The 21728-nt window shown below is 39.6% G+C and overlaps 1 protein-coding gene across 48 annotated transcripts in view; it reads left to right on the top strand.

Annotated features, from left to right (window-relative positions):
• Positions 1–21728, top strand: part of clasp2 (cytoplasmic linker associated protein 2) — a 66503-nt gene that overhangs the window by 30124 nt on the left and 14651 nt on the right. For 4 of the 48 annotated variants that reach the window (XM_056249546.1, XM_056249581.1, XM_056249580.1 and 1 more), the window contains 18 exons: positions 1633–1692; positions 1789–1866; positions 1945–2112; positions 2205–2242; positions 2909–3073; positions 5034–5054; positions 5646–5750; positions 6686–6712; positions 7257–7283; positions 12152–12319; positions 12503–12544; positions 13271–13378; positions 14515–14577; positions 15091–15197; positions 15886–15909; positions 16048–16295; positions 16425–16488; positions 20226–20282. In XM_056249546.1, coding sequence (XP_056105521.1) covers positions 1633–1692; positions 1789–1866; positions 1945–2112; positions 2205–2242; positions 2909–3073; positions 5034–5054; positions 5646–5750; positions 6686–6712; positions 7257–7283; positions 12152–12319; positions 12503–12544; positions 13271–13378; positions 14515–14577; positions 15091–15197; positions 15886–15909; positions 16048–16295; positions 16425–16488; positions 20226–20282 — 1570 coding nt within the window. The remainder of the gene's footprint in view (positions 1–1632; positions 1693–1788; positions 1867–1944; positions 2113–2204; positions 2243–2908; positions 3074–5033; positions 5055–5645; positions 5751–6685; positions 6713–7256; positions 7284–12151; positions 12320–12502; positions 12545–13270; positions 13379–14514; positions 14578–15090; positions 15198–15885; positions 15910–16047; positions 16296–16424; positions 16489–20225; positions 20283–21728) is intronic. The other 44 variants (XM_056249585.1, XM_056249594.1, XM_056249589.1 and 41 more) reach the window with 40 other exon arrangements.

Genomic DNA, 21728 nt, shown 5'->3' with positions numbered 1-21728 from the left:
TGTAACAAGGACACTTTAAAATAGGGTAACTGAATATTTGTTTTCCACCTACAAGCTCTGTCTATCTATCTATCTATCTATCTATCTATCTATCTATCTATCTATCTATCTATCTATCTATCTGTCTATCGGTCTATCTATCTGTCTATCTATCTGTCTATCTATCTGTCTATCTATCTGTCTATCTATCTGTCTATCTATCTGTCTATCTATCTGTCTATTTGTCGTCTGTCTGTCTGTCTATTTGTCGTCTATCTGTCTATCTATCTGTCTATCTATCTGTCTATCTATCTATCTGTCTATCTGTCTATCTATCTGTCTATCTGTCTGTCTATCTATCTGTCTATCTATCTGTCTATCTATCTGTCTATCTATCTGTCTATCTATCTGTCTATCTATCTGTCTATCTGTCTGTCTATCTGTCTATCTATCTGTCTATCTATCTGTCTATCTATCTGTCTATCTATCTGTCTATCTATCTGTCTATCTATCTGTCTATCTATCTGTCTATCTGTCTGTCTATCTGTCTGTCTATCTATCTGTCTATCTATCTGTCTATCTGTCTGTCTATCTGTCTGTCTATCTGTCTGTCTATCTGTCTATCTATCTGTCTATCTATCTGTCTATCTATCTGTCTATCTATCTGTCTATCTATCTGTCTATCTATCTGTCTATTTGTCGTCTGTCTGTCTGTCTATTTGTCGTCTATCTGTCTATCTATCTGTCTATCTATCTGTCTATCTATCTGTCTATCTATCTGTCTATCTATCTATCTGTCTATCTATCTGTCTATCTATCTGTCTATCTATCTGTCTATCTGTCTGTCTATCTGTCTGTCTATCTATCTGTCTATCTATCTGTCTATCTGTCTGTCTATCTGTCTGTCTATCTGTCTGTCTATCTGTCTATCTATCTGTCTATCTATCTGTCTATCTATCTGTCTATCTATCTGTCTATCTATCTGTCTATTTGTCGTCTGTCTGTCTGTCTGTCTATTTGTCGTCTGTCTGTCTATTTGTCGTCTGTCTGTCTGTCTATTTGTCGTCTGTCTGTCTGTAAGAATTTAAAGTTGACTTGAAAGGTTTTTCCTCTAGAATGAGCAAGTTTGGACCAAACAAGTGTTAATGCAGACATTTAACAGTAAAAAACATAATCTATAAAAATATAATAATCTTACATTTTTTCCAGTGATTGTTTCTCACTACTCAATTCAATTATTTATCCTTTTTTTTTTTTTTGCATATTTGTTATTAAACATTGTAAAATATGTCCCTTATACAGTGCCTTGAGGGTGATGACAAACAAATATATAAACCAGTGTTTGGCTCAACTAATTGAAATGGCCAGTTTGAAAGAGCTGATTTGTGGAAATGAGTCTTTCCAACTCTTTTGCCAAACAGGATTAAGGATTACCAGACACCCTATTAAAAATAACTGTCTTAACATGTTTATACTTGTGAGTCAGGAATCTATACTGCTGGCACAATCTTTAAGAGAGTTTAATTGTATATTTCAGCAGTCTTCGTGTATTTATTGTAACCGTTCAGTTCATCTCCCTGGCCTCTTGAGCACTTACCAAGACCTGTGTGAGTTCATTACTGAGTTCTCTGTCCTCCTCTCTGTACCTGTCAGGCGCTGTTATGAGTTCTTGGATCTCCTGCTGCAGGAATGGCAGACTCACTCTCTGGAGAGGTACCGCCCCAGCACAGGCTAAACTACAGTGCCTACTGGTGTTGAAAGGCTAGCACTGCACTACATAACCTCTCTTCTGTTTCGTCTGTGCCTCAGGCATGCGGCGGTGTTGGTGGAGAGCATTAAGAAGGGAATCAAAGATGCAGACTCGGAGGCTCGAGTGGAGGCCAGGAAGTGAGTGGCGTCCTTAAATTACTTCGTGTGTTTTGCTGTTTCGTGTTGTGTTTTATTTCTTATGTTGCTCTCTCTCAGGGCATACTGTGGGTTGCAAGCTCATTTCCCTGGGGAGGCGGAGTCTCTGTATAACGCATTAGAACCGTCCTATCAGAAGACTCTTCAGCCACATCTAAAGAGCTCGGGCAGCGTGGCGTCCCTCCCACAGTCGGATCGCTCGTCCTCCAGCTCGCAAGAAAGCCTTAAGTAAGAATATCTCACTCACCTGCAACCGACTGCTGCAGTAAACAATGAAATTGAATAAGAGCTCTGTATTTTTTCCCTCTTTTCTTTTTCAGTCGTCCGCTGTCAAAGTGGTCAGCTGCTCCAGGCAGAGGTGAGATCTTTCGTGTGTGTGTACATATGTTGGAATACGTGTATTTGTAATTGACTCACGTCGTGTTCAATCTCCAAATCACTCAATATTTAGTTTAAAATGTATATAATGCATTAGGAATATTTTAGGGCCTGACAAATAAACCAAACACACATTTGCCTTTACTAGATCATGTAAAATACTTTTTAAAACTACAAATATTCCATGTAGTCTAAACATTTCATGCATAATTATCAAAATGCTTATGGCGTGAGTACCCATCTATATCACATTTTCATAGAAGTGTTGTTATTTTTAACTAAAACTATAAAAAATAATTTTGTTCATTGAAATATATCTGAAATAATACAATAATTTATCAATATTAGATGGAAACTTAAACTTAGATCTTCAACGAAAATTAGAAATGTTGCCTTTGCAACTAACTGAAAATTTGTTTAATTTGAAGTACTAAAATTACTAAAACTGAAATAGAAATAAAGTTAAATAGAAATAATTAAATATAACAAAATTACCAAAACCTAACTAAAATTAATGAAAACTGGGCATTAGAAAAATGAAAAACAAAAATTTTAAAATTTTCTTTATAATGACATGGCCATGTTTCATTTTAAAAAATGTATATGAATGTAGCATACACATTTGTTTGTTTGTTTGTTATTTTAGTGCCTGCGAGTTCAAAATCGTCAGGATCTCCAGGCTCTTTGCAGCGTTCTCGCAGTGATGTGGATGTGAACGCAGCCGCCGGTGCTAAAGCCAGACACGGCGGACAGGCTGGAGGGGCCGGTCGAGTCACGGCAGGCCTGGCCCCCGGATCATACGCGTCTCTCGGTAGGAGCCACATACGGTTCATAAGGCACAGTTTAATCAACTCGTGAACAGAAGAGGTCACACATGAATATGCAGATATGCACGCTCTCTGCTCTTCTCACCACACGCAATAGAAACTGAAGTGAAGAATTGTCTTAAAGTGTAACTTCGCAGATTTGCAAACCACTTTGAATAGTTACAATGTCAGTAGTATATGTACCGTATTTTCTGCACTATAAGGCGCACCTTCAATGAATGACATATTTTAGAAAAATTTTCATATATAGGGCGCACCGGATTATAAGGCGCATAAGATACTGCAGTCAAACGTTTGACTGGGTTTGTGTTATGCATCCACTAGATGTGCTAAAGGGAATGTCAACAAAACAGTCAGATAAAGTCAAATTTTATTAAGCGTTCTGACAACTCCGTTCACTCGTTGTTCAAACGTTAAAGGAGAACTCTGGTCAATTTTAACATTGAGCTCATTTTTTTGTAAATTTGGAGTGCTGTCAGTACAGATAACGACGACAAAAACCGGTGTTGCCTACACCGTGTTATCCTCTTTTTAAAGTTGACTTAAACGGGACAAGTTTTAAACCTGCTTTTAGCCTCTTAACAACCTTAATGTGTCATTAAAAGTGCACAGCCATGTGAGTGAATACGGTGAATCTGACTGCAGTAAATGTGAAAGATATGAATAAAAATGATGTTTATTCAGCCAGCTCACATACCCGTATTTACTTCCTGTTTTCGGTCGAAGTCCACAGTAGGCGATTGTCGAGTGTGCGCGCGCGCGATCATTGGTAACTAAGCAACAGTGGAGACTCAGACTGTCAGCCGATGACGGTGCTGTGTGGTGTTCTGAGAATATCAGCTCAAATGGATAGTTCATCCGAATCAGATGTTGAACACACGGAGGAGGTTTAAACTCGACAATCGACTACTGTGGACTTCGACCGAAAACAGGAAGTAAATACGGGTATGTGAGCTGGCTGAATAAAGAGATTATTCCTGCCTTCGTGAAAGCTCGGATCACAGTTGAGACTGATATATCAGCCCAGGCATCCACGATCCATTGGCAGATAGTGGCGTAAGTCGCCCGACGCTGTCTCCCCGTCTTGGTGAACGTGTGTTCACCATCCACATATAAGGCGCTCCGGATTATAAGCCGCACTGTCGTTTTTTGAGAAAATTAAAGGCTTTTAAGTGCGCCTTATAGTGTGGAAAATACGGTACTCGTTTTCTGTGTTACCTGGACAGAGAAATTCAAATTTGTCAGCAAAAGACTTTTGGCGGCTTCAGGGCTTTCTTGAAAACTACAGATTGTACTTCTGCATTTTTGTATTTCCGCCCACACAGTCGGATCGACAGAGGGTTATTAACAGAACAGCCACTGAAAATTATATCATACTTTGTCTTCTCTTTAAACAGCATTGTGGTAAAAAGAAAACACTCTGGCAACAGCTTTTTTTTCCCTGTATGTGACGCCGTTTTTGCTTTGGGCAGAACTGACGGTTTCTTTTAGTTTTTCCCCTCCATTTGGCCTAAAACACTGTATTCGTGGTCATCCAGTTTGAAATGTTGACTAGAAACACTGATTCTCTCCATATTTACGATTCTTTGCAGCCTACAACGCGCTGGATCCTTCACTTTTTGAATTCTAGCTCACTGGGAAATTACAAGTCAACCCCATTATTACAAAGTTTGCTAAGCAGTATTTCCTACTAAAGCAAGGCGGTATTTGTCTAGCCTATCCAATAGAATCAGACTGGGAGTGGCCTTTGACTGCAACATGCCCAGTGCATTATGGGTGTTGACATTTTCCTACCTATTTAACAAAAAGGAAAACAACAACCCCTTAATTCGTCAAGGTTACGTGTGTGTCTGCGGTTTTTGACGTGTGATTCTGTTGTGAGTGTGTTTGTGTTTTATGTTCTAACTGGTTTGCTGTGCTCCTCTCTCTCTTCTTTGGCTTAAGATGATGCCTCTGATAAAGATGGTAAGATCATCTGCCGTTTGCTCATCCCGTCTTCATCTTCTCCCCTCCCCCTTTCTATTGGCCTTCCTTCCTGCTCATGTAGCTCATGCTTTCCTACTGTTTGTCTTTGAATCGTAGATCAGGATTTTGGTGATTTATATGTGTCTCTGATTTATATTAAATTATGCTAGGAGGAAAGTTGTTTTGCTTTTTGTTGTAGTTATTTTAATGCTTTGTAGGTGTAATAGGGAACCCGATCCTCTCAGGCATAGTGGGCGGAGCTCATTGTGTGTGATGCAGTGCTGTTGCCGTCTGCTGGTGGCGTGTGGTATTGCAAGAAAATGAATCATCTGCCTTTCAGCTTGTGGTTGTGCCAAGTTGAATTGCTTCATTAAAAATCTCCCATACTGATCTGACACTCTCCTCTTATTCTGTCCATTCTGTCCCATCTTCTTTCCTTTAACGCAATCATTAATACGTTCCCTCAATCACAGGACTGGCCAGTGGGTGGTTGTGGTGGGCCAGTGAAACACCGGAAATCTCTTTGAATTATTCATTTGATGGTGTGTTATGATTGGCCTGATGACTTACAGCATTTTTGTTGCTATCCAGGGCGACTACGGACTAAGCAGACTTTATCGACGGCATCTAGTATGGGCAGCTGTCAGGTCGACTCAAGAGGGCGGACCAAATCAAAAATAACATCTCAGTCACAACGTAAGTACGGTTCCTGCAATGTTCATACACATTCTACGTCTGCAGTGAACAAGCACAAATATTCTAGATGAACATTATTATATGTTGTCATTTTGCTCACACACCTGACCTCACCATAAACACATCGTCTCAATGCAACAAAACTTGTCAGTAAAAATATGTTGGTGCGAAATATTTGCCAATAGAGGAATATACTGACTCCCAAAAATGATCCATAGACTTTATACTTAGTCATTCCTATTATAAAGTATGTTTTAAACACTTTGAACACAAGCATTGAAGTTACAATTTAAGGAGGTATTTCTGTGAAAGGGTATACCAGAATTTCACCTAAGGCACCTACACTTTGGCTATTTAAATAAAATATAAATTATGTATATACACAATGTTGTTTATTTATGTGTATTTTTAATATTTAAGAAGTACTATGAAAATGTAATATTGCTCATCAAGGCTGCATTTATTTGATCAAATACAGTATTAAAAAAACAGTTATTACAATTTGAATACAACTGTTTACATTTTTAAATGTTTAAATGTATTCCTGTAATTATTTGTTATCATTATCAATGCTGAAAACAGTTCCAGTTTTAAACTTATTTCTTATTTTTTTAATAGAAAGTTCAAAAGAACAGCATTTATTTGAAAATCTTTTGTAATGTTATAAATATATTTATTGTTGCGTCTGATCAATTTAATGCACCCTTGTTGAATAAAAGTATTAAAGTATTTTTTTTAAATGACCCAGTGCTTGTGCTTATTTTATGCACAACACAAGCATGCGGTGAAACGTGACTGTAAACAGTCTTCCCTCATACCACGTGCTGTAAAACACATTGTCATCTGCATGCCAGTGTGTGTGTGTGAGATTATCAGGAGTCATCCTGCTCTAAGGATGTAACCCACAGCTCCTCCAACTGTTTCTGTGCCTCTAGGTTCCGACGATTCTGATTGCACGCCAGGTACTCTCGTCTGACATGTGGGCGAGTGTGTTTAGTTCATGCAAACGTGTGTGTGAGCGAGCAAACGTTTGTATGTCTTGAGTGGCCTGCATGCTGTGTGGTCTTCACTTGGGTGTAATGGTATCAGTCGATTTCTGCCTGCAGCCGTGTAGTAGAAACACACACTCTCAGACACAACGGTTCAGCAGTGTATGTTGGGCAGCCTTAACACGTTAAGAGTGTTGATGGAACTAAAGCAGTGGCAAACACAACCATGATGTTTTTCATCTTTTGTGTGCCTTCATGGTGATGTTGTGGAGTACCGTTAGCTGCGCAGTCTGTTGTAGGGCTTCTTGAATCTATGTGCGCGACTCGTACTGATGTTTTCATTTGCAGGCTTATGGTTTTATTCATTTGTACGATGTGTGTGTCAAAAACAACACATTGACAGCATGTTTTTACCCCATAATGCATTTGTATTCGTTTAATATGCTGTTCCTCCTCCCACCCAATGGGTCTCTTGGACCCGTTCCCGCTCCCTAATCCTTTCCCCTCATTGGCTCAGGATCACAGTCTGCTACCCCTGTCGGTGGTAAGATTTTCAACATATTTCACCTGTCATTTATTCACTTAGTCCAGTCACTCCCATCCTGTGGGCCTCCACCCTCTAGTCTTACATCTTCCCTTGTCCTGATTCATGGATAAACATGGTTTTGCCATCAGCACCCACTCTCTTCACTGCATGGAGGGTGTGTCGCTTGGTTCACATTGGATGGTGTTTTTTTTCCCCCCTCTCTTTAAACCTGTGAAAAACTTGAATCTTATATAAGGCTGGGCGGTATGACGTTATATGCACTTCGTTGATACCGAATCTGCTTTTGCTGGGAATCTGCTACACTGATTCCTCTATTTCTGAGGTGCGATTTATTTTTATTTATTTAATTTTTTTAAGAATCCACAAAATTGCAGAAAACTTCAAAGTGATGGCTTTGTTTTAACTCAAGTTTTATGTACCGTAATGTGAAGCTGTTTCAGTACTGGTTCTTTCATCTGTCATGAATCATATTAAAACATATTTGCTTGAATTTTTTTTAGCAAAAACAACTATTGTCTGATTTATACCATTAACATGATATAAGAATTTGGTCATATCGCCCACCCCTGCTTTACATGTCACTGTGTGGGGAAATCTATAGATTTGGTAATTGGTGTGTCAAAGTGCAGCGTGAGCATGTTCATTTGTGTTTGTGTAGTCTCTGTAGTCATAGAAACACTTTCACTTGTTCACTAGACAAACTTCATTCTTCCCTTTTGGTCTTGACACAATCGGAATCACAGCACTAGCACTTTTATGTCGAACTGTCATCTGTATATGTGATTATCGTAGTGTGAATTATTGCTGTGTGGATAAACAGTAAAAATATTAGCATAGCTATGAGGATTAGTTGTTGTTGTTTGGTTTTGGTGGACAGTAATGTATTCTGTGCTATTTATTATATACAGGGCTTGACATTAACTTTTTTGCTCACCAGCCACTATGGCTAGTGGTTTTCCAAAGTTACTAGCCACTCAGCATTTTCACTGGCCACAATTTTGACATCGAAACCATGCGGAAAAACTGCCATCTAGAAATGTTTAATATTATCTCATAATTTGGCAGCCGGTATATTAGGCTGCTGTTACTTTAAGACCTGACGCACTTTGGGTCACAAAATCTGCGGGAATTAAAGGAACACTCCGGCTTTTTGGGACTTTAGCCTATTCACCTTATCCCCCAGAGTTAGATAAGTCCATACATACCTTTTTCATCTCCGTGCGTGCTAAAAGTCTGTTTGACGCACCCACCGCTAGCCTAGCTTAGCACAAAGACTGGATGTAAATGGTTGCAGCTAGCATACTAATCCAAATAAGTGACAAAATAACACAAACATTACATGTTGTGATTTGTATAGTCACAGAGTGTACAAAAAACAGTCACATGAGACACAGACATATTTTAACCGTATAAATACTGGGAACTATATTCTCTGAAGGCGAAGCACTGCTACTTGGGCGGAGTGATAACCGCAGCACCTGAGACGCGCCGTGGTGAGGAGCAGAGAGTTCGTTCAGTGTTGCACTAATCACTCCGCCCAAGTAGCAGTGCTTCGCCTTCAGAGAATATAGTTCCCAGTATTTATTAGGGGTGGAACGGTACACAGAAGTCACGGTTCGGTTCATACCTCGGTTCAGACATCACGGTTCGGTACGATTTCGGTACAAGGGAGTGAAAAGCAAAGCAAAAATGCAGAAGGCATTTTTATAAATGTCTTAAGCCTTGTATTTTTTTTAAATAAGTTTTATTAATAAAGGCATAGAACCAGTTTATTTGTAGTGCACTGACAGTAGTTTTATATAATTAGTTTATTAATTAAATTATTAAAAAGACGAAAAGACCTTGAGATATGTTTGGTAATTGTACCTGAATGAATTTAAAATTAATTTGCTATTTCAGATCAAGATATTTGTTTTCCTTCATTTTAATTAACTAACTTTATTCTCATCTGAATTATAAATAATTGATTTCCGTATAAAATAATACTACCATAAAAACTTTTGTTAACAGGTGTAGGTTACAGTTTGACAAGAGTTTAGAGTGTGACAAAAGCACAATGTTGTGTTTTATTGCGAGTGTACACAAATATAAGTAAACAATTTGCAGTTTTAATGATGTCCTGTATGAAAAAAATTACGGAGTATGTTTTTACGTTTCCACTGTTCGATCGCCCGTGCCTCTCTCACACACACTCACACACACACACACACACACACACACACACACACACACACACACACACACACACACACACACACACACACACACACACACACACACACAGTGGCGTCATGCCCATTCAAAGTGAGGGGGCACGTGCCCCCTCAGATTTTTCCTCCTTGATAATTTTTTATTTCTTCAGTCTTGTTATAATCAGATTCAGCACGTTGTTCGTCTTCAATCCGCAGCGGCGCCGATCAGAGCGCACGTCAGAAACAGGACAGGGTGTGTGTGTGTGTGTGTGTGAGTTCATCTGAGCCGCATTGGTCTGTCACTGCTCGTCAATGTCAGAAAATTTGAGATGACCAATGAAATCAAAGTAGGCGGGCTTTATGTTCACAGAAGCTGAGCGCGAATTTTAGCAGTGAGACTCGACGCTTCAGTGTACGGTCAAGTGCGAGATGTAAGTAGCTAAACTAAACATTTCATATTTGACAGTTTTTTTAGTTCATAAATGTTAAACGAATGACAAAAATAATCAGGCACACGAATATACTTTTGTCTAATTTCGCCATTTTGAACTGAAAATAGGCCTATAACGTGACTCGTAATAGGCTAATAATTAGATTACTGTCATTGTGAGGGGAAAAGCCGTTTTCATTGTTAGGCACAAGATTAATAATGAATGTGTACATATTGAGAATTAATATAGTACAATTTGTAGCCTTAAGTAAATTAAAAAAGCTCAGCTTTAGGAGGGGAAGACAAGATCAGGAGACTGAGAGAAAAAGAAAGAGTGATGAATAAGAGGTGAGAGCAGGTATTGACAAATAATCTACTGTCCGCTGACATGGTTTTAAGGCTATTTCTTATCCTTTTTTTTGGCCTTCAAACGTCTTGAAATGCACATATCAGAGAAATAAAAAATTTGAACCCCCTTTCCCACCTCAAATTTAGGACCTCTTTGATTATAAAGCCCTGTCTACGGCCCTGTATTGGGTATAAGATCAATAATGAATGTGTACTGTGAATGAATTTAATAAACTTAGTTAGGCTACCTAGCTTTCCTAGTAGCTTTCAGTAAATGAACTCGTCTGAGAAAATGATTCATAATCAACCTATCAGTTGACCCTATGTTTACTTTCTTCACTGACAGACAAAAATGAAAAGCCTATCAGTCAAAGCTCAACTTTAGGAGGGTAAGAGACAGGGCAAGAGAAAAACAAAGAGAAAAAGTGTGATGGAGATGAGAGAAAAATAATCAGCTGCGTGACATGGTTTTAAAGCTGTTTGTATCCAGTTTTTTTGGCCTTCAAAACATCTTATAATGCACATATAAGATACACATATACTTTAACTTAGTCCTCAGATAGAGGAGGGTTGCTGCTAGCTCCGTTAAGGTATTTCTGTCCCTCCCAAACTGCATTGAAATAGTATGTTTCGCAGCCAGAATTAAAAGAATTTCAGGGGGAGAAACCCCCTGACCCCTCCTAACATGATCCATATCACCCGTCAGAAAACAATTGCAACGTCTCAGATTGTGCCCCCCCCAGAATTTTGGCTTGCATGACGCCCCTGCACACACACACTGTTCATCGCGCGATTCGCGCCCGCGCCTCTCTCTCTCGCGCGCGCGAACACACACACACACACCGCGCCTCTCTTTCTCGCACGCGCGCGCACACACACACACACACACACTGTTCGATCGCGCCTCTCTCTCTCTCGCACACACACACACTGTTCAGCGCGCCTCTCTCTCTCTCTCTCGCGCACACAGACACACACACACACTCCTGCATTGCAATCTTGATCGCAGCCTGTTCATTGCTGCGTTCACAGTCACACCAAAAGCGAATAGAGCGAAATTCATCGCTATTTAAGAGGTTTTTTTTATTTGTACCGTGTATTCTGCGTGCAAATTCGTGCACCGAACCGTGACGCCCGTACCGTTTCGGTTCAATACGAATACATGTACCGTTCCACCCCTAGTATTTATATGGTTAAAATATGTCTGTGTCTCATGTGACTTTGTTTTTTGTACACTCTGTGACTATACAAATCACAACATGTAAATAGGAAAATGTTTGCGTTATTTTGTCACTTATTTGGATTAGTATGCTAGCTGCAACCATTTACATCCAGTCTTTGTGCTAAGCTAGGCTAGCGGTGGGTGCGTCAGATAGAGTTACAGCACGCACGGAGATGAAAAAGGTATGTATGGACTTATCTAACTCTGGGGGATAAGTTGAATAGGCTAAAGTCCCCAAAAGTCGGAGTGTTCCTTTAATAAAATTATGCTCAATATCCCACACCGAAAAATTCAAGCACTAACACCAACAAGATTCATCCGGAGCAAATGAAACAAGTGAGTAAAGGCGTGTCAACTCACTGTCGGAGAGATGAGAGAGCGAGAACGCGCAGCTGGTATTGTGTATCCTGCAGAAGAGTTTCAGATATTTCATTATCGATATGCATTTTTGTCAACACTAGATTGCACGTAGTTTATTATTTCAGATGCCTTTTTAAAGTGAAAAATGAATATTATATAAAATGAATGCTAGTAGGACTGTCACGCCACTGCTAAAATCCAAGACCAGTTTTAATGTCAAGCCCTGATTATATATAAAGCTTTTTGTGTATGCATTTAGTTGTCTGTCAGTCTCACAAGTTCTTTTGTCTTTTCATTTTCTGTATATTTACAGCGGGTTCTCGCTCGGGTTCCCCAGGCCGGGTTTTGACCAGTACGGCTCTGAGCACGCTCAGTACGGGAGCTCAGCGTGTGAGCGCGGCTCCAGGCTCCCACCGTCGCAGCAGGATCCCTCGCAGTCAGGGCTGCAGTCGAGACTCCAGCCCCACACGCCTGTCTGTTGGTAAGCACTCGTTTCTGTCTGTGACCGTGAGAAACTCTTCTGTCTGATGAATAAAATACCTTCTTTATCAGTGAGTGTCCATTGAATCTGTTGGCACATAAGATCATAAAGACTTCCGTAGGCCTTCACGTAAACGGGTGACAGTGTTCTTACCAAAACTCAAATGTTTTCTTTCAATCAAAGCTCCTTCAAACATCAGCCACATCTACAATGGATCAAAAGGAGGTATGACTTTTTTTTTTTTTTGCCTTGGTCTCTGCCAGCCATCCCATAATGATAATCCATCTGCCTGTCTAAGCTGGGGCTGTCATCCTAATGGTGTTTAATGCTGAAGGTTGTGCTGTTTTGCGTGTAACACACTGCTTTGGGAAAGCAGAACCTGCCGTCTCATTAACCTGCTGGATCTTCCCTTGTCTGCTGTGATGTTAAACGCCACAGCTTGATGCTGATCTTTGCAAAACGAATGTGTAAAGTCCATCTCATGAATGCAGATGAACGTTGAACATTGGTTAAGAGACAGGATATAAAAGCAAACATCCAGACCTGCCACCTCCCATTTAATAACATTCACCCTTTAATTCCTAACCTTTTAATTGTTCGTCCTGTCAGTGAATGTCTGCTCATTTCTAATCTATTCCTTTAATGTGGATTTTGTGCATGGACTCTAGAAATTTGTACAAATATTGAGTTTATTTTGTGTTGTCTTCCTGCCTATTTTATGGGAGGTTCCTCAAGGCTCTGTTTTGGGACCTCTTTTTATTTTTTTCTCTCAAAAAGTTCAAACTCCATTGTCATTTCAGTGCTTAACAATACTCCATGTAATTGTTATGGCTATTCCTTCTATATTTCTCCTGCTTTGTCTTGTCTGTTATACCCTCCAATGTCTCTGTTCTTCTTTATCTTTTTTTCTCTCTGCTCTTTTCTTGGTGTTTTCTCTTGGGGGTGGGTCAGCGAGGGGTAGTCGTATACCACGGCCTAGCGTGAGTCAGGGCTGCAGTCGTGAGGCCAGTCGAGAGAGCAGCAGAGACACCAGCCCTGTGCGCTCCTTCACGCCGCTCGGTGAGTAACCACGGCAACCATTTCATCTACCAGGACCAATCAGCTTCAACACAGCAGGGGCATAAACGATTAGGCAAGATCATGCCATATTGAAAAATGAAAAGTGATATGTCCTCTTTTGCTTCATTTGAAACTGGAAGTCAAGCTTTTGCACATTTTGCTCTTTGCTGGACTCAGTTTGCTTCAAAATTTTTGCAGCTGCCAAACACAAATGTTTGTGCTGCACTGCTGGCGCACATCGTATTAAGATCATCTTTGGGGTTATAAATCCCTCACATGGTTCAGCCTGGTCAGGAAGCAGTTTTCTCCTGGCCTTGTTTTTTTTTTTTTTCACCTCATCTTACATGGTGAACATTACTGATGGATGCTGACACAAGCTTTGTCTGAGATGGTCTGTAAATGCAGCACACCTGAGAAAAATTATCGTAAAGGTAAAACCTCAGACAGGAATTATTAGGAATAACCCTAATAGTAAACATGCAATTAAAATTCACAGTTTATATTTTTTAATGTACATTCCTCATCAGTACCTACAATACTTTGTTTTTATCTCTTGTTGAATGTCATGTTTTGCACAAAAATGTCATGAGGAAGACAAATTGTTTGTCAATAACATAAGTATAAATCACCAAGTTTGATAGTTACATAAATATGTGCAAGCTTTCTGACAAATAGCCGTAGTCCTCGGTGTACCAATAATGCGTAATTATACTTTATACATACTTCTACATCACAGGTGATGTCTTTTATGATTGTTTCTTTGTTTTGTTTTTTTAAGAATCAACATTTTCATTGCACAATTATTTTGAGTGGCACAAGTTTCATAAGAACATTTAAGATAGAGACTGTCTGCTTCCAGCAATATTTTTGATGTTAGGTATGACACATTTAAAATTTACTTTACCTTACTTGATGAAAGTGTGAAAATATTCTTGCTGTAATGCAGAACTGGACTAATATCCTTCAGCACTGACACTTGAAGTGTGTGAAATTGTGTGTCACAGCAGGGCATGTGTGTGTTTGGTGATGGGACGTTCTCACTTTACTGCTAATTGGGAGTTTCTCTGGTGAGCTCGAACACTGGCCTGGTTATTTACGCGTGTGTGCTTGTTTGCATTCTTGTGTGTGTGTTGCAGCATCCCGGCATTATTCGCGCTCAACTGGTGCTCTTCATGCCCCAGATGCCTTCGGGGCAGCAGGTGAACTGTCACCTCAGCGGCACAGGACTCTTTTCAAAAACTTTTTTTTTTTAAGCCATTGTCACTTTTTGACTTTTAGTTTTTCATCACATCCTTCTGCTTCTTTGAGTTTAGCCTCCATCGGACCTGCATGCTTTAAGTTTAGTTTTAGTCATAACAACCGTTCCAACCATTACCTCGATAACAACTGTATTCAAGTAGATTCACGTGGAAAACCTTTCAGTGTCACTTATGATTTTTCCAGAATTTAACCCAAGTTTTTTTCTACGTGTCCTTATTTTTGGAATTGTTTGTTGTTGTTGTTTGGGCATTTGTGGTTATTTTTCATAAATGTTTTATATTGTGATCATTTGTTTTTGGTTCTCTTGTCTTAGGGTCTTTATTGTTGGTGCATTATTTGAACTGATTGCTCAGTATTGATAAGATCACTGCATGCGTTTTTTTGTTTGGACATGTAGGTGTTTTTTTTTGTATTTGTGGATGTGTGTGTAAAATGTGTGATGTGTGTTGTAGGTTCTGGGTTGGGTATGTCTCAGTCCAGTCGTCTCTCATCTTCAGTTAGTGCCATGAGAGTGCTGAACACCGGATCAGACGTGGAAGAAGCCCTGGCAGATGCGCTGGTAAATATATTATACATAGTCACACACAGGAACTCTGCTTACACCCCACTCACATATAAGTTTACATGGCTTTTTTCTCAGACATTTACATACCCAGAATCTCATGTTTAGCCATTTAAAGAAAGATAAATCTTTGTTTTGTTTATATATATCATTCAAAAGTTTGAGGAGAGTAAGTTTGTTTTAAAAGAAATGACTTTTATTTAGCAAGAATGTGTTAAATTGATAAATGCTGTATTTTGGACTTCTGTTAATCAGAGAATATTATATTAAATTATTATATTGTAATTTATAAATTAAGGATCATGTGACACTGAATAATGAAGATTTTTTTTCACAATAATATTTCACAATAGTGCTTTTTACTATATTTTTGATCAAATAAATGCAGCCTTGGTAAGCATAAGATACTTTCTTTTTTTTGTATGAAAAAAAACCCCAAAACAATACCAACCCAAACTTTTGAATGGTCATTTATGTGCTGTATATACATGCTCTTGTGTAAGGATGTCAAATGTACTGATCATAACATTATTTTTTTACTATAAATATCAAACTTATGCAAAGAACTGTACTCACAAAATTAACATTAGATTCACATAACCATTGTATCATGCGCTTAAATGTCTGTCATTAACTTGTCTATCATGCTTTAACTTTAACCTTTTGGCTTTATCAATGCTGCCAGCTTTTAGGAGATATGCGGGGCAAGGTTAGTCTGTCTGGCTTTCTGTCTGTCTCTCTGCATTAAAGCTGATGTTAAACTTACGTTTTCAGTCTTTCCTTCAAGTTGTCTGTGTTTAATTCATACCTAAAATGATCATATGGATATCATTTTATGTTTCTGAAGCAGAAGAAACCAGCTCGGCGGCGGTATGACACCTATGGGATGTACTCGGATGATGATGCAAATAGCGACGCCTCCAGCGCGTGTTCAGAGCGTTCGTACAGCTCCCGAAATGGCAGTATCCCAACGTATATGCGTCAGACTGAGGACGTGGCCGAAGTGCTCAATCGCTGTGCCTCTGCCAACTGGTCCGAGAGAAAAGAGGGGCTGATGGGATTGCAGGCGTTGCTGAAAAACCAGCGAACTCTCAGGTAAACACATTCTTATGCTTCTCATATTCCTAAAGTTTTGCTGAATTGGCCGATTTTTATTTCATATGTAAATAAACTCTCTCATGATCAATGCAAGTTTGTTTAATTTGTTCTTTCTATCGGTTTCAGCCGTGTTGAGCTGAAGAGGTTATGTGAAATTTTCACCAGGATGTTTGCAGACCCACACAGCAAGGTACCTTCGCATGCCACTTCATTCACGCACGCAAGCACACACTCCTGCGGACATAAACCAGCATGAACTCTTGCGTCACACAAAACTGCTTGACTGTATCGGATTCTGCCTCACCCACAGCCCATATTCTCGCCACAGACTCACAGATCCACACACTCGGGCATGTGCAGTGTACACTAACTCTCGGGTTGAGGACCGTGGCTAATCGCATGGTTTGGTTTGAGTGGATTTCTGATTTCAGAAAAATTTAAAGCTCGTCTTTTTCAATCACCGCAACGCCAACCCCAAACTTCCTCCGTAGCTTTTCTCTCTTTCATGCTTGCACTCACGCATACTCACACATGGGTCTGTCACAATTCCAAAAAAATAGATCTTAAAAATATAATGCAAATCGTTGGACTTTAGGAAAGACATGAGAAAAACACATGAGAGTTCGATATAGCATTTTTTCAATATAGATAGATTTCAGTATAAGCATTGATGTTTAAGTTAGCATAAGGGAAAAAAAATTATATATATGTACTAGTGCTGTCAAACGATTAAAATATTTAATCGCGATTAATCGCATTAATGTCATAGTTAACTCGCGATTAATCGCATTTAATTGCACATTTTTATCTATTCTAAATGTCTCTTGATTTCTTTTTTAATGCTCTTATCAACATGGAAAAGTGGATCGGCTTGCTTTGTGCAAATGTTTTTTATTGAAAACAACATTGGCATATACTGTGTTCAATTTCACACTAAAACATTCTTACTTGGAGCAAATCATCTCTCACACAATGTAACACGGTCCATCAATAAAAGGGTGAAAGAAATACTGACGAGGTCCTGATATTGACGAGGGGGTGGAGAATTCGCATCAGCTGTGTGTGTGTGTGTTTTTGGCCATCAAGTGGTATTTCAGACTGGACGTGCTGCGATGACGATTGCTCAGTTCACAACGACAAAACACACAGATCATGGATTGGATTGGCATCCATTTCGGTGTCTCGCGCTCGTCATCCACTCTAAACTGGACGTTTTGAACGTTCCTATAACATTCAGAAAAACGTTTTTATAACTTAATGGGAACGTTATGAAAACGTTCTTATAACCTAAAACTGTTAGCTGGGGAAGAGGAGAGATTCGCGATTGCACTGAACACGTTTTAAGTGCAGGCATATTCTCTGAGCGAGCCCAGAGAAAATTCTTACAAGAGCAGCGTGTATCTGAGAGCGCGCGACTCGAGCAGAGAGATTCGTGCTCGGCACATTATATTCAGTGTTGCCAGATTGGGACGGTGATTTCCAGCCCAAAAGCTCACCAAAACCCGCCCACTACAAGAAAAAACCGCCCAAAATTTTACTGCCAAAATAATGTGATATAATTTCATTACCATGTCATTTAAGGTTGATTTCAAAGCACAATTTGTATCTCCTTAAAACAAAATAACGATGATAAAATAAAATAAAAAACAAATATATTTTCCAGCAAAACAGATCAAAACAGGGCAATAATTAAGGAGAATTAGCCAATATGACTAAAATGTCCAGGTGGACACTGTCAAAACGGCAATCAAGAAATGAACCGATGACTTTAACCCTCGGAAGTACACATTGCAGAACATAACGCATAATTTAGCAGTCAAAACGGATTCATCGTTGATTCAAACCTTTTTCAGAAGCTGTCAGGGACAAGTAGAGTGCAGTCTGGATGGTGTAAAGTTGCAGATGTTTGGTTAGGCTAGTGTGCACATATGACATGGACAGGAATCGTCCCATATTTGATTTCAATTCAAGTCATTCAACTGTGCTCTCCTCAGAGTTATATTCACCATAGAGTGATCTCCTTCCACGTGTGCGTTTTTTAGAGTTGCTCACTACTGTACACTCTTTTGTATAGTAGGCTATGTCACTTTGCCTTAGCGATCACTTGAATACAGCTACAACTTCTCGCGCTCAATCGCGTCTGCCTGCGGATCGCTGATTGGCTAAAAGTGCGTGCTCGTCGGTGATGTCAACACTAACGCCAGCTGACCCTGCATGAGCGTGTGTGTACAGTAATGTCATGATGACTGATTTTATGGACTTCATGCACTTTAGTTTAGTTTTTTTAACCAATTAGACTTTAAAATGTAGATGTTTGAAAACCGCCGAAATGATCCCAAACCAGCCCAAATTTTGACCACCCGCCCAAACCCTTTTTTACCCGCACAATCAAATTCAAAACCGCCCAATTGGGCGGGAACCCGCCCAATCTGGCAACACTGATTATATTCCGCGCGCGAGCAGAGAGATTCGCGCTCGCTCATCCGGCTCGCAAGCCCAAACAAGTGTGTGCGGCGTGCCTGTTGTTTTGTTTCCGGTCTAGCTAGATCCCTTGCGCTTTCAAAACGTCCATGCCGTGTCCTGTTGCAAAAGCATGTGAAAAAAAACCTACAAAGTTTGCTAGGCCAAAAAGACTGTTAATCGCGCGATAAAAAAATTAACGCCGTTAAAATGGGTTTGCGTTAACGCCGTTAATGACGCGTTTAACTGACAGCCCTAATATGTACATAATTCCATCTTTAAAAATATATATATATTAAAGCTGTCAGTTGAACGCGTTATTAACGGCGTTCATTTTTTTATTGCGTGATTAACGGTCCTTTTGGCCTAGCAAACTTTGTAGTTTTTTTCACATGCTTTTGCAACAGGACGCGGCGCTGCGCTATGAAACCCATTCATTTCAATGGCTTGCGCCGCGTGAGGACGTTTTGTTGCTTCGTCGACCAAAGCGCAAGCGGATCTAGCTAGACCGGCATAACAACAGGCATGCCGCACACACTCGTTTGGGCTTGCGAGGCGGCCAAATAGTAGGTTAACGTTATGTTTTGAGTGGATGACGAGCGCAAGACGCCGAAATGGATGCTAATAAGATTCTGAATGGAAAGTTTACTTTTAAAAAGTTGCCAAATGGTTCCATTTACGAGACCAAAGTGATCTGTGTGTTTTGTCGTTGTAAACTGAGCTATCATCATCGCAGCACGTCCAGTCTGAAATACCACTTGATGATGGCCAAGCACACACACACACACACACACACACACACACACACACAGCTGATGCGAATTCTCCGCCCCCTCGTCAATATCAGGACCTCGTCAGTATTTCTTTCACCCTTTTATTGATGGACAGTGTTACATTGTGTGAGAGATTATTTGCTCCAAGTGAGAATGTTAGTGTGAAATTGAACACAGTATATGCCAGTGTTGTTTTCAATAAAAAACATTTGCACAAAGCAAGCCGATCCACTTTTCCATGTTGATAAGAGCATTAAAATGAGAAAAAAATAACGGGACAAAAAGAAATCAAGAGACATTTAGAATAGATAAAAATGTGCGATTAATTGCGATTAATCGCGTTAACTATGGCATTAATGCGATTAATCGCAATGAAATATTTTAATCGTTTGACAGCCCTAATAAATAAATATATATATATATATATATATATATAAAATAAAATGTGGATAGTCTAATTTTGCAAAACACAGCCTTTAAACGCATCAGGAAAGGTACAGTATTCCTACAGCGTTGACAGCCCAGTCCTACACACACACAGACTAACCCGCGTTTGAGGTGTCTCTCTTTCACTCGCTTATAACGATTTCCTGGAACCTCTTTCTGGCATTCTCTCTCTTGTCGGGTAGCCCGTAGCTCCGCCCCATATATCTGATTACAGGGCTCATGGCCCGCCCCTCTCTCTGATTTGCAGCGTGACCCCAGAGGCTTCGGCACGGCAGAATCCGGTATCAGTTCTGCCTCTTTTAAGGTACAAAAGTCATTCTCTCACTCCTGTCCAACATGTCCTATTCTACAGCCTCCAGAGCTTCAAGGGTCTGGAAAACCCTGGATCCTTTTGTGTGGATATATAAATGACAAAATATGCTTATGCTTCTATATTTTACCTTTTTCCCCAGATTATATTGTTCATTTATGGTCATGATTTAATGGGGTGCATTATTTGTCTCTTGCTTTCTTTTCTTTTTTTCAAAATAATTTCCATAGTACGGTGCAATAACATGTTTAAATTTTAAAATTAAATGATTTTATAATTTTAAAGAAAGGTGCACTATTCAACTTTTGGCCCTCTAGTGGTTATAAATCAAAACTGCATGCACTTTGCAGAAGAACATTGTTTTGGTTGTGCTTCGGCTCTTCGTGACTGCGGATGAATATGGTTATCCTACTGTTCACTACTAGACTTAAGAGATATAACCAGTTTAGATGGAAAGGATCTCAAGCTGACTAGCTGAAGACGTTACTGTAGCTTTACCCAGTATTAGACATGATACTTCCTTAAAAAAAAAATTCCAGCACAGCGCTACAACAAGCATAATGAAATGACCCTTCACAATAGATGATGCTTTACACTGAACTCTAATGGAGCTTTTCCACTGCATGGTACGGCTCACTTTTGGGGGTTTTCCACTGTACCTGGTACTTTTTTTAGTAACACCTCGGTTGAGGTTCCAAGCGAGCCGTACCGATACTAAAATGTGATGTGTAAATACTGCAGATCACTGATTGGTCAGAGAGAATCGTCACTAACAGCGTCATTGGATTTGCGTCACCTTTCTCACTCATTGTGAAACTAACCTCTGCCGCTCCCACACCAGATACACACACACACATACACACACACCAGACACGCGTCAAAGTAGCCGGAGCCACTTTTCTCAAATTATGGGTCTGACGAGACACACATGATGCAATTTCCTGTGAAAACCATCCAGTCAGATCTAAAATATAAACACTTATAACAGGCTTACCATAGTGAATCAGACTAAGACAAAAACACTTTTTGGAAGAAGGATTGATGTATGACAAAAGTTACATAGTGGACCTTTTAATTGAATTTCTTTTAATTTCATGTTGTTCCAAAAATGGTCCCACAGTCACGAGTTACGGAAATTCACCAGTGTGTTTGTTTCTTTTCATGCCTTTCCCTGTGGTGGAACTGTAGAGAGTAAGTTTGGTGAACTTTTGTGCACTTTTTTTTTTTTTCATTTTATTTTACTGCTTGTTTGTTTTAGTGCCATATCTATATCCAGAAACTTCGAGATGCTGCTCTAATAAATAGCTGGAAAGCATTTATTCAGTTTTTTTGGCTGTGTTTTTGGGGACTGAGCACTAACAGGGCAATCTACTTTACTAATATACTAATCAGTAACCAAATAGGATGGTGAATATGTGATGTCAAAGATGTTGATCCTGC

The sequence above is a fragment of the Rhinichthys klamathensis genome, unplaced genomic scaffold, assembly GCF_029890125.1.
Source record: "Rhinichthys klamathensis goyatoka isolate OS25496 unplaced genomic scaffold, OSU_Roscu_1.1 h1tg000060l_1, whole genome shotgun sequence".
Lineage (NCBI taxonomy): Eukaryota > Metazoa > Chordata > Actinopteri > Cypriniformes > Leuciscidae > Rhinichthys > Rhinichthys klamathensis.
The sequence above is the reverse complement of the archived record's forward strand: the minus strand, read 5'-3'. Positions and strand labels throughout refer to the sequence as shown.